At 41.9% G+C, this 18580-nt stretch overlaps 1 protein-coding gene across 8 annotated transcripts in view; it reads right to left on the bottom strand.

The window, feature by feature from the left end:
• Positions 1-18580, bottom strand: part of Epb41l2 (erythrocyte membrane protein band 4.1 like 2) — a 154174-nt gene that overhangs the window by 16514 nt on the left and 119080 nt on the right. Inside the window, exons 11-18 of one of the 8 annotated variants that reach the window (XM_055599308.1) lie at positions 18170-18342; positions 13948-14117; positions 9586-9648; positions 7515-7661; positions 6326-6424; positions 2655-2708; positions 1894-2457; positions 60-182 (exon numbers count right to left, since the gene is read on the bottom strand). In XM_055599308.1, coding sequence (XP_055455283.1) covers positions 60-182; positions 1894-2457; positions 2655-2708; positions 6326-6424; positions 7515-7661; positions 9586-9648; positions 13948-14117; positions 18170-18342 — 1393 coding nt within the window. The remainder of the gene's footprint in view (positions 1-59; positions 183-1893; positions 2458-2654; positions 2709-6325; positions 6425-7514; positions 7662-9585; positions 9649-13947; positions 14118-18169; positions 18343-18580) is intronic. The other 7 variants (XM_055599309.1, XM_055599310.1, XM_055599311.1 and 4 more) reach the window with 7 other exon arrangements.

Genomic DNA, 18580 nt, shown 5'->3' with positions numbered 1-18580 from the left:
GTAAACAGAAATATACGAGACAAAAACGGACAAACAGCCCAAACCTCGGGCTTCTGTACCTGCGGAGACTCATATGTGATGGTTTTGGTCTCGGTTTGAACAATGGGGACTTCCTTGGTGGAGATTTCTGTCCTTTGTGAGGCATCAGAAATTGTTACCATCTCTGTTTTTACCACTGGTGGCTGAGGTGGAAAAGGAAGGGAAAGATAAATTCTAGTGGTCATGAAGTACAAGTGTTTAAAGGAACCTTCAAAATAATTGTTAACACATCCAAACACACACTCGTGCATGAAAAGAGCAAAAGTAGATAACCTAAAATAAAAGAATGCAAAAGCTTTATCTCCTTAAAGTATGTCTTACATGCACGTATGTACACGTATGCATGTGCATATATGTGCATATACACATACTTATACATATGTGCATAGATATACATACATATATGTGAAGATAAGCTAAAATAATGGCTCCCTAAACTCTGTTACTCTTGAAATTGTGGTGACCCTAAACCACTACAATGACTCGTACACTTTACTTTGGGGGAAACTATGTTAACACTGAAAGGTAACAGAATGCACTACATAAAGGTACCTATCGTTATTTTTACGGAAGCTTACAGAACCACAATGTGAAGGCTTATTATTTTTAATTGGATTGTAAGCTATGTAGGCCAAGATTTACTCTCCCCCCCGCACCCCAGAAGATAGCATTGTCAGAAAGGATATTTTCAAGTATGAATATTTTCAATTACAGCCATCTGGAAGTTCCCTTTCTTTTGCATTAAGTACAATAAAATGTTGTATCTAAAATTGGTCCAGTTGCAGTAAGTGCTCTGGCGATCTTAAGCAGAGAGGTTCAATGTTCATTAACCCTGCTGAGCACACAGGCATACGTACACCAGACTACAGCACTAGCAAGTAACACTTCTTCTGAGAGAAGACTCCCAACAGGTATAATTATTTAAATGGAAAGGGTAGTTCAAAGTGTTCAAAAGACTCTTGAGATGTCTTCTCTGAAGTGAAATATGAAACTTAAAGTAACCTATTTATTATTCCAAAACAGAGCCACTTAAAGACTGTCCACTCAATCAAAGAGCAAATGCTGATAGATCCCGGCACTTTGGGAGATCTGCAAACAGTAGACATTCCTGCGCAAGTAAACTGTCATGTGACAGACAATGCCCCTCGTAAGACTGAATCTGAGAGGAAGATGCAAGATTCTCTTCCCTACAAATAAAGGAAAAAGACGGTCTACAAAATAATCAGTTTGCTAGTAACCCAGGTTTGATGGAAGCACATGAAGAGCGTGCTTCTGGTAAAATGTCCAGTCCTTGGATGCCAAGAAGAGAAAGACTTGTAAGCAAACCATTCTCCCTGGACTCCACAGACAAGAGTCATGTGGCACTCAAGAAACAGTGCTCTCATCACCGCAAGACGACGGCCCCTCCACAAGCGCTAAGAAAAAGCGAGAATGACCCCAAAAGCCACAGCCAATCATTAGGGCAGGAGCACACACACTTAAGCCCACCAGCTTTTCACAGTACATGCACATTCCACCACTGAAGCCGATGAGAAAAGGCATGGAATTGAAGTAGTGCATAGACAGAAAAGCACCCAAAACATGCAAAGGAAAACTAAAAATGGGAAATGAGAAGCAAAATAGATGCGGCTGTGGAAGTTGCCCTGCAGGTACTGCAGTAGCCGAAAAGAAGCTACAGACTGTGACCTGAGGTGCAGACCTACAAAGCAGTGCTTTCCCCTTTTCCCATGAGAAACGAACACCAGCTTCTTGCTGCAAGAGCTGAAGGAGAATCAGGGGAAAGGTGAAGAATGCAGGTGTTTCCAACTGAGAGACAGCGCCATAGTTTAGCTCATGCTTGAGACTCCCGTTTACCTCTGAACAACAAATAATCTCTGGTAAAACATCAATGTCACCACGGGGCACCTCTCCGTTAACTGTGTGCTGCTCGTCCTCTGCTTCTTCTCTCATGGCTTGCTTAGCAGTGCCTCCGAGCGCACTCTTCTCTGCACGGATCTTTTGGGCACCTACATTTTCCTGGGCCTCTGTCTCTACTGTGTGTGCACTGGCCCCTGCTTGTCTGTCTGGGATGGCTTCGGGCATTGCTGCCTCCCTCTCTACTACCTTGGCTCCTTGGCCCGGTTCTTCCTCCATCTCTTCATCACACTCCTCCTGTTCTTCCCTTATGGTGCCCTCAGTCACTCGGTGGTGGGGCTGGTACTCTCCCACATCTTCCTCCTCACTCTCACTGCTGCTGCTGCTCTCGGAAGACAGGGAGGTGGAGTCTTTCTGTGCCACTGGCTCCACCTTACGAGTGTCCCCAGGAGCACTCCCAGGTGACAGCTCTTTACCGGTCCTCTCTTCCGTGATTACGCTTTCGTCTTTCCCAACCTCTGCCCGCTTCGTCTCCTCCACTACATTCAGAGTCTCATGTGAACGCTGCACAAGAAAAGACGGATGAGGGAGAACAAAAACATACGGATAAATAAAAACAGTGAAAACCCAACTTAACCGATGGCAGGTTCATGTCATGAAGAGAAACAAAGATGGTGATGATGGCTGACTGAAAGGGAAGCAGGGAACATGAGCGGGGTGGGAGGTGTTAGCGAATGGCATTAACACAGAGGAGGGAGAACCTTAACAGCGTCCCTGGTTCCAGTGCAAGGCCCTTCCGGCGAGAGAGTGCGAGTCTGTGAAACAAAAAGCAACCGAGGACACAAAATCAATATAGTTTTACCTCAACAACCACCAAAACAGATACGTGATAAAGCAAACACAGAGCAGCATTAAGAATCAACCAACCCTACTGAAACCTGGGCTCAAGGTCACACCAGACAATTAGACACTTGCCACAACACTTACAAAAACAAACAAACAACAACAACAACAAAAACGGCCAGTACTCTTGCAAAGACATAAAAAAAAATTTACAGGCATAAGCCCTATTTATGGACTTGATAATGTTAAAGAAAAACAAGTATTAATACCTAAGTTTACTAATCAGCTTAAAGGATAAAGTTTAAAACTCAGAAATCTGTTCCTTAAACACTTTAAGTGTTTTAACTTTTTAAAACCCATTAAGTAAATCTAGAACACTGGCTAGAACCCCAAGTCCTAAATAAATTATTGATTCATTGATTGTCTGCTTTCTTTGTAGCTTGGATTAGCACAATCACGGCTGGTTCTGAATAGCTATTAACGTCAAAATGTTCACTCCCAAAAGATATTAACATCTCAATTTGTAACATGGATTCTGAGTGGATGGCAATGCCTGCCCACGTGTCTCCTCTTAGAATTTAGCTCATTCACAACCAACACTGACACTGGAGATGGGTTAAGCTTATTACTGAGGACGATCGCCCCAATCCCCCGTGGATACCTTCTTCTTAATCTATTCCACTTGGTAACACAGAAGCTGAGCACTCCATCTAATGCCTGCCTGTAGAATACAGGAGCAACAGAAGTTACTGGAGTCCAGTACTAACTAGGGTGCCGGCTTCTCTTCGTGGAGTTCTGAAGGCTTTGTGCTACCTTACACTGAGAGAAATGAATGTCCTATCAGTGATCTAACAGAAAGGTAATTCAGTTCCAGGCAGCCGTGCTATCTACTCAAGGCATCACGCACACCGAATGCAGAAGGGCGCTGGTCCTCTGACCCGGCTGGACACTAACTGTTGTCCCACCAAGACACTAACTGTGCTCAGAGGTTTTCCTCACAGACATCAGGTACTTCATGGGTCCCACCAACAAAGGACACCCAGAGCTACATGATACAATTGTCTGTAGCTCCTATGAGGCAGTGTTACAGCCTGAAATCTTTTAGTCTGAAATGCATGGTAATTGTATGTTTGAGTTGCTCAAAATTCATACCATGTAAGCATGTGAGCAACAGAACACAGAATCAGCTTTCCAGCTTTACCACAGACTCAGGAGTTTCACATATTAAACTGAGCCACATGTTGCTCCAGAGATGAAGACACTGGATGCTCAGAGCATCTCTAAGGCAGTCGTCTCAGACTTACTACAGGCCAGAGAGATAACTAGGATTACTCAGCCATAATGGCTAGGCAGGCCTGGCTCAAGTTTAGAGAGTTCCAGAGGATTATCCAACACAATCAGCACAGGAACTCTGGCCAGGCGTCTGACTGCTACTTTATATAATAAACTACCAGAAGATGCCTGAAATTTGGGCTTTGGAACCTTGAGCTGTGCAAAGCCCTCAGTTGAACTTCCGCTTGGCTGAGGCTGCCCTTCCATGCGCCTGGTCACTACAGCTCTGGGCCTCAGTGCCATAAACAGTTTCCAGCATTTAGATAGGTTTTGTTGTTGTTGTTTTGTTCTGTTTTTAAACAAAAATATGAGAAATTACCCAATCTACTACTTTTTAAATTCCCTGTTTCTTAACTGTTTCTCCCAGTGACTTCACTTGATATAGTAGACGGAAAGGTACCTAAATACTAAAAAAAAAAAAATGAAAATCTGTTTCCTATGTGGCTTTTAGTAGAAGGATAAACAAAGTAAAAGGCACCTCAGGCAGGTGTGAGAAGGGTGCAGAAGAAAGCTTTTCTCTAGGTGCATTAGAGTTCACAACAGCGCCCTCTGCTGTCCAAGTGGTAGATGAAGGGAAGGAGGCTTTCACACTATGAGAAAAGCCCTTTCCACTAAACAAAATTGATATTATCTCCTCTTCTAGGCTCTAGAGGTCAGAAAAGGAAGAGCAAAGAGTTAGCAATGAATCAGGACAGACAGCAGTGACCTACTAAAAGGAAGGAAAGGTTACACAGGAAAGAAAAACAGAACAGCATACAACGAAAGGAAAGAATCTCGTAGATGGGAGCATGCGTCTATGAAAGTTTACCTGAAAGCCAGCTTTTGCACTTTGCCTGAGAATTTCTGGTAGTTTTAACCTACAGAAGCCAGCTACGACTCCATTTACCGCTGAGATGTATCAAATGGCACTCCCCAAATCCTCAAACACTGACTTCTAAGGTAGCTCCTTGGCTTCTTTCCGCAGAGAACTGTCTCCCCAGCAGCCCCTACATTAGAAATGCTTCCTTCCTGTGCTAGACCCTGGCTAACTACCCAACCTGCTCTTAATGCCCTTCCCTGTGCATCTGGACTTCGACTGGCCATTGAACAAAGCACCACCCTAGCTCCCATGACTTCTTCCCTGCTGCACAGAACTGCAATGGACAGTCGTGGACCTCCCTGGGGAGTGTTCCACTTTCACTTTTTCCCAAAAAAAAGTTTTTAAAATTTCAAGACAAGCCAGAACTGAAAGCTTAGTGGTCAGTGAGCTCATTTGCCTGAAAGTCTATTAAGGTATAGTTAACTTTCACATTGCTATGTCTTAGACAGCACTTCCAAGCCAGCCTGAAAGGATGACATATAAGCTGTGACAACCCTCAGAAACCTGCAAGGCCACCAAGGATGAACCAGGAAATCCCTATACCCAAACATCCCTGCCACCGCCAAGTGGCAGTTTGTAAAGATTCTTAACAAGTCACATTCCCCAGAGATCTTTTAAAGCAGATAATGCGGACCATGCACAAAGGGTTCTTAAGACAATGACCTAAGAAGGCGGGGGGGGGGGGGAAGAGAGTTCTTAAAATTTTCAGCACAGAAAAGTTGCTCATCTTCATTAATAAAGACTGTGAAATTTAAGTGTGACACATTCTCAGCTGCTGTGTACATTAGTATCTCTTTTGTTACATTAAAAATGTGAACAACTGGAATCCAAAAGTTTCCCATGTGTGATTAGTAATGCCTAAGGGACAGACGGCGTATTTCCATGACACGCGTTTCCCAACCATAAACTGCAGGTATCAAACAATGGATTGCATATCAGATATTGCTGCACTTCCAAATGACATAAGGAGCTAAGATAGGGTGCGCCTCCCCAATGTTCCTACGCTAATACATACAAACCTAACTTGTTGGTTGGTTGGTTTGGTTTGGTTTGGTTTTTCCAGACAGGGTTTCTTTGTGTAGTCTGGCTGTCCTGGAACTCACTCTGTAGACCAGGCTGGTCTTGAACTAAGGGATCCACTTGCCTCTGCCTCCAGAGTACCGGGATTAAAGGCATGCAACACCATATTTAGCTAAAGGGTTTTCTTTTCTTCTTTAATTTATTTTTTTTCCAGTCAGTGCTTCTCTGTGTAACCCTGGCTGTTAAGGGCCTAACTTTTTAAACATTCAAAAACTATCTGAAAAACAGATGGACATTTTAAAAAAGTATCTCTGGTTGTGAGCAGAAATGCATGGGGAGGAGAGAGCAAAAGCAGATCCAATTATGCATGGTGAACACCTTGTCCGCCTGAGCTTCCTCTTCAGATGTGCGCGTTGTCACCTTCAGGTACTTCTCCTTCATGGACAGAATATCCTTGAAAAGATGCTCGCCTTTTCTCTATTGTTTTAAACAATGACACAATCAACACAAAGACACATGCATTACACCTACGGCAACACAAATGCAAAAGGAGAGTGTGGGTCGGTGGGGCAAAGGCGAGAGAGTAGTACACAGGAAAGCTGTGCCTTCCTGGGTCAGCAGACAATCCATAAATGCTGGTTTCCTCCTTCACAACACCCAGCATGTAAGGTATCTCAGCTTTCCATTTGATGGGCTTTACTTTTCGGTTCAGCCACTGCTTTTGTTCACTGGTTTTTGAGGCACTGCTTTCTGTTCAGTGCCACAAACTTGGCCACTATGGGCTTTACTCTGAGGGTGAGTAAAAATAACACCTGAGTATCTAAGCCAAAGGTCTACAATCAGGCAACAGTCAATACAAAATGAAAGGGACATTAGCAAACTGTAATATAACAGCTTTGCACAAATTGTATCAGTCTCTTCAAGAGGAATGCACTCATGGACTTCCTGTCCAGGAGATCTGGAAGCATTAAAAAAAAAAAAAAAAAAAGGTAAAGAATGGAATGGATGCAGAGACATTCTGAGAATGTATTCTAAAGGTAATACTTGGTGAAGGTAAAAAGCAAACCTTACTGTCTGTGAAAAGAAGAAAGAGTAAGTTTGAGGCTCATTGTTATTTATAATGTTTTGAAACATAACTCTATTTACTCTGCCAGGAAGTCCAAGTGGACTGACATATAATATTTCAAAACTTTTCAACAAAGTCCATCAATCTTTAAAGGTAAATCGTAACTCTTTATCTTCATAGTAATGACCTTAAACCTTTACCAACTAAACATCTTTATCTGAGAAGTCAATAACTAAGAAGGTTCGTAGATACAGCATTACATTAGTTTCCAAGATGTCCTAAGTAACAATTTCATACTACTAATTTACCCGAATACAGCAGTAAGTTTACACTCTGAAACTCATAAAACTTACTTAGGCCAACAAATATTACATTGTTAATACTTAGTACTTTAAAAAATTGTTAGCAATGAAAAAGAATTTATGTGGGAATACTTTCTGACTTCTGAGAATCAACAAATAAGAGTGAGAGACATAAAACCACAAACAGCTAGTGACATACCCCTTGTGTCTGCAGGGACTGAGGTGTGATACGTCGTTTTTCCCATTCACTGGGGCGCGGCTCAGGTGTGGACTCCATAAAATTGCGCTTGAGCTCACTAATGCTAGCCTGATGTTTCAGTATGTCCTCCTGGGCCTTATCCAGGTCCTAGCAACATGTAACATGACAAAAAGGAATCCAAAACAAACAAACAAACAAACAAAAAAAAACCCAGCCGGGCAAAAGTAGAACCAAGAAAAAAAAAAAAAAAAAAAAGATAAAGTAAACTTACGATTCAAAGATACAATAAAGCAAGAAAAATGCCAAGTCTCAAAAGCCATATTATTACCTATTATTATTATTAGCCCTGAGTTCATAAAAATTTGAAAATTAAGCCACTGAATTATTTTACTCATATTTGAATGATTTTAATTTCTTCTCTGTTTGAGATTTTAAATTATTCATATAAGGAGGGAGCCATGGAACTGACCATAATGGTTAAGAATCCTTTTTATACATACGAGTGTGTGTGCGTGCACGCGTGCGTGTGCGTGTGTGTGTGTGTGTGTCCACACACTTGGGTTTAAACAGCAGCCAATGACTTTGTTCCCCTATGTTATCTCTGTGATATTCTAAATTGTAGTCTGTGGATGTAGCAAAAACAGAAGCCACACCTGGCCTGAAGGGAGAACACCTGTCCAGGACCATCAATAACAGCAGACAAACCAGAGAATTCTAGTTGTGGCTTTCCACTCTTAAAGAACAAAAATAGCTGCTTCCAGAGCCTTTTTTCTGCCTGGGCTTGTTCTAAACTGAACCACACACTGGTCTTGTGTAATGCCAAGAGAAGAGGAGAAACCCGGCCACCTCATGCAACACATGGTACTTAAATCTTTTCAAAGATGAAAAACACCTATAGTTCTATTTTCACCGGCCCAATGAATGATATATTCAGCAGATTTCAAAGAAAAAAGCAACAACAACAAAAACAGCCAAGAACAAAAACTGGCTCTGGTAAGCAGTGCGTGTGTGATCAGGGTTCAGAAATTTGAATTAGCATGACTTTACATGTTTTCTTACATCTCCACGGGCCTCACAGGCTGCCTGCAGATTACAGTTCCACTCCCAAAGGCAGGTCATGCACCTGATAAAATCAGCTAGCCCACGGTCATGCGCGAGCACAGTAGCTCACCGTGAGCGTCTACAGCCACCTTTAAAAGCTCACGGGAACCCGAAACTTTTGCATGGCCTGGGGAAATGGCTGGCTTGAGATCAGGCACATTTCTTGCATTTGTTCACAGCAGCGTTACTTATTATACTTTACAGCACACTTTAGTAAGTTAAGCAAAAGACATTGTCACGGTTATCAAAGCTGCCAAAAGCAACCCAAGAGATTAGTCAGATTACCCAGAGCTGCAGGGCCACGGAACACGCTGCACACCCTCAGCTGGAGAAGGAAAAACTGTTCTCGGGTGACATGGGGAACAGTTTACAGCTCCCAATGCCTCTGTCTTACCTGTCCTCTCTCTCTCTGTCTGTCTGCTGTCTGTTTCTCTCTCCCCCTCCCCCACTTCCCTTTCACTCTCTTTCCTCTGTTCTTTTTCTCTAGTGGGAACAATTCTATCAATTAACAGAGTCTCAGGGAGAACACTTTAAATGGACACACACCTCATCACAGGGACTGCAGTGAGAGCTCAAGGAGAGAGAAACAAACCATATCTCAAGAGTCAAGTGAGTGGGCAACGCCACATGAAAAATGACCTACTCTGATATATATTAAATATGGGATTGTGTTACTTTAGCTTAAAGATGACCTGTTAGGGAACAAGCTTACTTAGTAAGGACAAACCTTATTTAAATGAAGACTTTTTCTCCCCAGCTATCACTTTGAGAACTTACAGTAAATATATTCCTATCCACGCCACCTAAGGACCAAACTGGACGGGTAGCATGCACCCCCAAGATCAACAGCCCCATGCATTGCATGCACTGTGCCTGAACAGAATGGCCAGCCAGCCTGTGCGTGACCTCCCGTCCACAGCAGCCTGGCAGCCAGAGGACAGAGTGGAGCGGGTTCTGAGATCATACAAACCTCCAACATTAAATTGCTATGTCTGACATAAATATTATCCCCTTCTACTCTCAAGGTATTTTTCTGTGAAATTAAATCACACACAGGGGGAAAGGCAAATAAACATAAGTGTATCAATCAGCAAACACTACAAACAACCTAGAGTTTCGTAATCTAAGGCTTTAAAATAAGAGAATAAAAATGTTAAAAGCTTAGACAAAATTTACAGAAAACCCCAAAAGGTATATCTATCATGTCCCACCCCTAGCCCCACCAATAATAACGGCAGGCAGCAGGCACTTAGTATTTAACATAAGGGAAAGCAGACACCTCCTGGGGGTATGTTTCCACGTCTTCCGTCTTCCCCTGCAAAGTCACACAGCACACAGGCAGAAAGAAGGGGCTCTTGGAGCCAAACTTAATGGTGCAGCAGCAGCACAACCTTTACTCCCGGCCCTCGGAAGATGATACTAAGCCACCGTGCTCTTCTGGAACCTAGTTGTTGTACATGGGATGGAAATGATCCTTTGTACAAGTGGAATGGAGAATGGAAGCTTCACTCTTTCTCAGTCCCTAGATTATGCTCTACTTTCAAGAATTCCTTTTTAAACAGGAATAAAATTATGAGAGTGCCAAGATGGCAAAAGCTAAGTAGCAATGGAACAAGGTGCAGAGATGCAAATTTGTTTTCCACTCTTACAGGTTACAAATTTTACATCATTATACCCTGTCCAACCAGGTTTTAAAAATAGGTTTTCTTGGGGCAAAATTAGACTATTAGGTTTTTCATTTTAAAATGGGTATTTATAAATAATCTTTAAAATATAGCCAATTTCTTTTCATAAAATTTTATACATTAGTTTTCTGTTGTTGGCCATTTTCCAGTATTTCATGATCCCAAAGAATCAATTTTAAGGCGTAAGACTAAGAAATACTGAGTAAATGTTGAAAGTAGAAAACTAGTGTTAGAAACAGAAACACCGACACAGAAGGAAAATCCACTTTCCGGGGCACTCCATGCTAGGGCTCCTTCCCTGGGCCGGGCTGGCAGGGCCACACACGGAAGGAGCCGTGTCCTATAACCATCCAGTGGTGTGGAGAGGTGAGTGGGTGCCCAGAGTTCCGCCACCCCACCTCTGTATCAGAGGTGAAAATCTGACCTGTCAAGAATCAGCCTCCAACTTCTCGGCCAACATTTAATTCACTAAAGTGTTGATCTTTGGTATTTCTCACGCAAATGTTGAAACTTACAATTTTTCCTACAACAGTATACTCACTCCATTTCTTATATTTTTCTTTGTGTTTGCCCTGAATTCTGTGATTTATGCTGTGCTGATAGAGTCCCTAAGAGACAGGACACTTAGTCTCCGGACCACACTGAACAAAATGATTACAATGCACTATTGCACACGAAGGCTGACTTCCTTGTAGTGCAGAGGTAGAACACTTCAAAAAAGCTGTCTTTCACAGATGCAAAAGCCTCAGAGACCTATTTGTAAATAAATAACCACTAAAAAGCCAACCTCTCATATACAGCCTAATCTCTCAAAGCCGTGTTTCACTTTTCATTTGTTAAATTTATCTTTCTTATAGAACACCTGGTAATGACATGCCTCGGGGTAGAAGAAAGACGACCAGCTGGAGTATCTACCTGGCCCCCAACGCTGAAGTACAACAGATGCGGAGTTTCTGAGACTATTAGAAACATCAGAAGTGCAATATACAAATCCAGGCTCCTAAGTACAAGTACAAACTTGAATTTATCAAGATTAATAATGCTAAGTTCTCCTGATACATGTCACTTACAATTATGCCTAAAGCATTCTAAGTTTCAAAACATAAAGACCCCATGCTTAAGGAACAGCACTGATACGTGTCTTCAAAACAGAGTGAATATGAATACTTAAGAGGAATGCAGATTCCCAGCTCACACACTCCTTTAACAATCCAGTGTGACCTAAGGGATTTATACAATGGCCTTACCAGCTTGCTCTGAATTCAGTATTTGTATAGTCCTGGACTTAGGATAGCAATGCAGAGAAGTATCTAACTTAATGCTCATGCACTAGTGTGAGTGTGTGTGTGTGTGTGTGTGTGTGTGTGTGTGTGTGTGAAGGTGTACATAGTATTTTGAGGGTAGTCAGTGAAATTTATGGACATGTTTAGACTCTACTAGAAAAGGGATATAACAAAGAACAGTTGGATGGTCTTCAAAAACTATAGCTTATGGAGGCATGGTGGCTCCTGCTTCTTCTTCCTCTGGTTTGTCGTTCAAGTCACAATCATAAAAACCATGAGAGGCAGTGGCTTTCCCCTCCAGGTAACAGAGGACTAGGGCCAGAGGAAGTGAGAAGGTGAGAGACAAGGACACAGACTGAGATGCCGAGAGCAGCAGCGCAAAGATGAGGATGAGTGAAGGCAGGAAGGAAGGCGATGTGATGGGGAGGCAGTGCTGGAGCCCAGGAGGGAGGAAAGAAACCCAGAGCTTGGGGAGGCTGGGGAACACCAGATAGCCATCTTCGTCAAGAAGGGATGGGAAGCCAGAGGCAAGGCATTTGTACAAGGTGGAGGGAAAGTAACCCAGGTCAGAATCCTTAAGGTCAGTGGAGTGGAGGGTCTTCTCACAGGTGGAAAAACAGTCAGGTTGAGGAGGGGCTATACCAGGATCCAAGACAGAATCCAACACGACCACCTCAGAGTCACCCTGCTCTGATGTTCCACCCATGGAGAGCACCTCGAAGCTGTCTAGTGTGGTCTGATCAGCCTCGCCCAAAGGGTCTTCCTCTGAGATGTCTGATAGCAAGTCTACTTCAGGAACTGGCAGGAGGTGTGGGGGAAAAGATGAAGTACAGCAAATGAAAGGGGATGGAGGGCACATGCACACAGTCTATTTCAAGAATAACCCATGGTTGAGTATGAGTCACGCAATGGTTATGTTCACAGGAACAAGGAGAAAATAGGAGAAAAGAAGATTGTTAGTGAAAACTTTACTCCCGAGAAGGTTTCATGAAAAGTGATTAAAAATTAATTGAATGATCCATTTTTAAGGAGAACTGGACTCCTTTTATCACATAAAATTTACACATAGTAATGACTGAGATTTTAACAAATGGTACTCAAACCTAGTTGCAGATACATATATTAAGAACAGAAAAAAAATCTCATGTAAATAATCATTTGCTAAAGACAAAAAGATTTCCTTTAGAATTTAATACAAGAACTTTTGTTGTCCAGAAACATTTTTCATTATTATGAATGTCAAATTCATTAATAAAAGCAGAAAAGGACTTTCGGAAATACTAAGCTTTGTCTTCGGTAGCCATTTTCTTGGATACTCCTGTAAGCATAATTTAAAAGATTCTGAAAACTTCGCACTTGAAGGATATCATGTAGAATATAAACTGTGTTATTTTTAACTAAATGCTGCTTAGCTAAATAATTTTTCAACATGACAAAGACAAACTGTTTAACAACAGGATGCCAATGATTCCGTATCGCGGACGCCCTGCCCTGTGGCTGTGTGTCTGTAGCGGGTGTCAGTGTCAGAACTCCACAGTCCTGCAGATCCTTCAGCCACAGGTTCTTTCTCGCTTCATCCTGGGCATCTTTCCAAGGTCAGAATTTAGAAAACTCGGTAAGCCAGCAGAACCATGCAGGCTGCATAGGTATGTGTGTGCATGTTTGTGTGTGTGCATGCGCGTGTGTGTGTACACGAATACGCATGGTACTAACTTCCAATGCTGCATATAAAAATTGCTTTATGTGGTTATGGAAATGATGTGTGAGGGGCTCAGAAGCCCTTTAATCAGGTGACTTTATCAACTGAACTGACTTCAGTAACAAAGTAACAGAACTGACAAGACTTGAGAACATCTCAGTCCTGACAGACTCAAGAACATCTCAGCCCTGGCGGCTTCTTCATTCACTGCAGTGTGTGCACAAAATAAAGACTGACAGCACACCAGTCCTGCACTCACCATTATCAAATATCTTGATTCACATAAAAAATTAAGTCAACGTAATAAAATTTCAGGCAAAAACTACCTTTAACTTGACTAGTAAAATACACAAATTTCAAATCGCATGGCTTTTATCATCGGTGAGTCAACTGATAATTAAGAAAACAGAGAATGCCGGTGCATTGCTCTTACATTTGTATAATTTACACTGTTCTTACATTAGAGTAATTTACACTGAAATAAATATTTTACTCTAAAAAAAAAAAATCAAAACAAGGTTAAAATCACAGCTCAAATCAGCAGCAGCCTACACCTATTTGAGCCATGGGAAATTACACCAACACAGGTTACACAATCATAATAAACTTATGAAATACAAATGCAGATCTAAGCACACCTTCAGGGCGGTGCTAAGGTGCCATACCTTTCCCTCAGCAAGCAGGGGTGCAGCTTTCGCTGGGCTTCTGACATCCCTCCGGCTATCGCCGTCCTGTCTGGCGGTGTAGCTGACAACTCCAGGGCCAGGCACTGAGCCCTCTCCGGGAGGGCCAGGAGAGTCCTTCATAAGACTTTGGTCCACAACACCAAGTGGGGCTAATCAGAAGATAAGTTGAAATACATTAGAGCTGTGAATGGTAGCGCTTTGAAGAATATAACACCTTAAACAAAGAGGCCACATGTCAGTAGCTAGAACACAGGCTGAACTTTGAATACATCAACATGTGATACAAACTTGTTTTTAAACCAATACAAAACTCTACTAATATTCTGAGAGTTTTAAAAATTAGTCCATCGGCAAATTAGATTTCTGAGCATGTGGCTCACCGGGGAATTGGCCACTAGGAGGAGCTCTCTGCCCAACTGCAAACGCCCCCCAGAATTGCATTGTAATTCTGCGGCGGAAAACCAGTCCTAAATCTACTTTTAAAAAATAATTATTATTAACATGATTTGTTTCAAGGGGTTTTAAAAAATACCCCTGAAAAGTAACTTATTTTCATACTAAAAGACAGCAGATTTAAGAATTTACCCATCTAATATTTCTTGTTTTTCTGACACTTCTGAACTTCTCGACCTGACCAGTGGCTGGTACCTCAGCTGGTGCCCTGAAGCTGGCCTTGTGCGCTGCCTTTCTCTCTCTCAGAGGTAGAAACCTACTGTGCTAAGGTTCTGTCACGGTGTTGTATCAACTCAAGAGTTGGCAAGTCAAGTGACAAGTCTGCAGCAGAGGCTCCTCCAGAACGACGAACACCCCTGAGGTCTTCTTTGAAAAGTGCTCCACAGACACCTGTGGTTTGCTTTTGTAGCACACACCAAGAAAAACTCCAGCAAACAGAAAACCGGAGAGCCGGGAACGCTGGGAGGATGGTGAGTCTTCCAGTTAACTGGAGGTATCCGGTACAGCCCATCTTTGTCCTAGAGGCTCCCAACCATCCTCAACCGTCACCTGCCCTGTCCCAGTGTGCTTCTTCCCTAGCCAGGTTTGTTTCATCAAACGAAGTTCTACTCCTTGAACCCATTTGCTTCAGCCAGGAAACTCAAATCAGAGCATCACTCCTTAACACTAGCAAGTCAAACCGCCCTTGGATGTACTTCTGCACATAGTGAGGTTTTGTTGTTTGTTTTCTAAACCTCTATTTCCATACCACTTCAGCCTTTAAAACTTTTCCAATCTACAAAAACTTACTTTTTAAAATCTACACAAATCCTTACAACATTAAAATGAGCTCACATCTTGCACTATACTTATTTCCTGACGCTGGCTTTTGTTGTTACTAAGATTTTCCTAATTTTCCTGTCTAGAGGCTTATAATTATGTGTACCCTTTTGACTTATTATATCATTTAAAGCACCCATTGCAATCACAAGTTATTACAAAATGAGAAAATCTGACCTAAAGGTAATTTTAACTATACTGACACTGAACTATAAGTTGATATAAAATTAAAAATTACAAAACCAAGTTGACAAAATGTCGACTGCACACTTTTAAACACTCCGCCAGCCTAATGTACAGTAACCAACTGGTCTGCTCCCACCTAAGGTGAAGACCACAGCCACCACTGTCAAGTGGGTCCCTGTGGCCACTCTGCCTGTTCCCTGCCTCCATCCTCTCTCATGACTCTCTGGAGCTAACACAGCTCTGTACGCTCACACAGACACACCAAGCCCTCAATGGATTCCTCCAGAAGGGACCCAAGCAAAGCCTGGCAGCCGCCTTGACTACGCCTAAGTATGCTGTCTTTCCTCTGTGTGCACCCATGTCAGAGCTGCTCTGCAGCTTCCACTGCCTGGGATGGCCCATGCAGTCCCTTCTCCCTCCCTCTCATCCTTCTAGGACTGAGGAGGCTACATTCTTTCCTGAGGATCCTACTTAAGCACCACAGCATCTCCGCCTACTCTTCACTGTTCACTTTCAGAAAAACCACTGCCTCCCCCAATGCAGACTTCCAGTTCTTCAAAGTGACTGCTCTGGCTCCTTTGGTTCTGTTTCCTAATCTCAGAGGAGACTGGCTGTTTTACCACAGCTGTTCTGGGTGACTTTTAAGTCACATTAAACTCTGCCTTTTATGCAATCACTTAAGTATTTTTCTAAACTTTAAAGGGAAGATTACTTACCTAGCTAAACTGTTCAAACCTACCTTTTAAAAGCAAACAGAAAAATGAGGAAACACAACACCTGTCAGTGACACTAAAGGAATGCTGATTAAAACAGTGAAGGAAATAAGCTCATTACTAGGTAACAGAGCGGTTCTACATTGTTGGGGAAAAAGAACCAAACAGTTCGCTGGTTAACGGTCATACATATGAAAAGCCTCCCAGTTTTCACAATAACACAATCATCCTTTCGGTGACCTGACCATCTCATGGCTTACAGAGTCCAAAACACAAAAGGGAAATAAAGGATTGGTGCCATGTTTGTTGCTTTTCCATGTGAAAATTGTTCTCAGATACAGATTCGGAACACCCTTTGCGATAACCAATCAATCAAAATGCTGCGTTTCCCAAAGAAGCACAGAGACCACAGGAAGGCGCCCTGGCTGAGTGGTCTTCACTAGCTCCAATACTCACACATGAGAACTCCACAGCCTCATGTCTCACAAGAGCGCGGAGGCAGTGCCCACAAGGCGGTGACTCCTCCTGGGGCAGAAACAACTGAACTGCGTCTGTCAGACACTGTGAAGAGCAGTCTGAGCGACACTATGAGGACTGGCACACTTTTCAGATCACTCAGCAAAGTGTTCATTTGTTGACTTGCACTAAGTCACTAAATTTAAACAGTCATATCTGGAAATATGGACATTCATTTGTTTGAAGCACATGTTTTTCTGGTGAATCCTTACAACTGCACGGAAGACTCTCTAGAAATAACAACCATGCACCTCAAAATGCCCACCACTGAAGCCTGGGGATAGCTGTGTGTGCCTACTTGGTAATTTCTAAACTAGGAAAAATAGAGCAAGGTCAGCCTGTGTCAGTCCTCTACTAATGGAGGAATGTTAGCGTAAGAATCATCTGTTTTATCTAGTTATTTAACATCTCGTTCAAGTTCACATTTCAAAGCTTTACAAAGGAACAACAGTCAAAATGGGATTTTTGCTAATAGTGAAATATAAAATTATACTTTTTCAAACTATTTAATATTAGTATTAAATGTAACCAAAAATGTTCAAGAACTATTTCTTTTCACTGAAAAATTAATTGCAACAATCATTTTTGTTATATAAAAAGAACAGCATTTTAAAAACATTATCTCTTATAAGAAACATACTATTAATTCCTAATTTACTAATAACAAATATATGAAAAAGGAACATCACCTCACTTCCATAGATACTTTACATAAAACTACAAATATGTGCCTCATCATAACTCTAATAGAAAAATTAATATTTATACTACCTCCCCATACATACAAATGAGTATGTAATCTTTTGTTATTATTGATTAAACCATATTTAGAATTAAAACTTTGGAGCCTAGCATGATCTCTTGAACACTGCAAGCCTGTTAAGCTTCTGAAAGCTTCAATTTTGAGATGGTAGAATTGTTTCCTAATTATTTGATTTAAAATTCATATGCAAACATAGCTCCAAATTCCTTAAATTATGTTAGCAACAATGAGTATAAGAAATTAAGCCATATTAGACAGCCTAATCAAATAAAACCAAGAGAAACACATTCATCCAACAGCTAAAAAACAAAAAAACAAAACAATACATATTATTCATGAATGTTGTTAGCACAAAGAAAGTTCAGAGTGATAACCCGAACACAAAATTATTTTACTCAGAGAATATCAACATTTTACTGACTTGGGGGTAAATGTCTATCCCTCAAGACCAATAGTTCTCAACATGTTGGTTGCAACCCCTATGGCAGTCTCATATCAAATATCCTGTATATCAGATATTTACATTATGATTCATAACAGAAGCAAAATTACAGCCATAAAGTAGCGACACACTAAGTTCATGCCTGGGGGTCACCACTACATGAGGAACTGTATTAAAGGGTCACAGCATTAGGAAGATTGAGAAACACTGCCCTAGAGGGTGTCTGGTGGCTTTGTTAACTAGGTCACCACTTTCTGACCCCACTGGACTAGAGAAGATAAGGAGAATCCAAAATTCTAACTGTGTCACCTCCATCGAGGCTCCTTGAGATTCGCTTGCTGGAGGCGCGCTCAAAGTGTGGTGCTGGCCTGTCGATGAGGGTGCTTGCCTGGCGTGTCTGCGCCTGCGTGCGTCCACTGTAGCGGAACTTAGAGCCCAAGGTCAAGAACTTGGCCTTTGGTGGCTGTTCTGGAGACACGAGCCTACAAGGAAAAAGACAAAGACTTCAGGTGCATTAAAAAAAAAACAAAAAACAATAAACACAGCTATGTATTTTAAGATCTCATTTAAATATCATTAGACAAAAAGTGTTACATAAACTTTAATAAAAACATCCTTCCTGCATATATGGTTTTATTGTTTTGATTTTTTTGAGGCTGACATCAAACTCCCTGGGCAAACCAGGGTGGCCCCCAACTCATCCACTCTGTGCTGGGATTA

Source organism: Psammomys obesus, unplaced genomic scaffold (genome assembly GCF_907164565.1).
Source record: "Psammomys obesus unplaced genomic scaffold, mPsaObe1.curated_primary_1811, whole genome shotgun sequence".
Taxonomy (NCBI): domain Eukaryota; kingdom Metazoa; phylum Chordata; class Mammalia; order Rodentia; family Muridae; genus Psammomys; species Psammomys obesus.
This window is presented reverse-complemented; position numbering and strand designations above follow the sequence as displayed.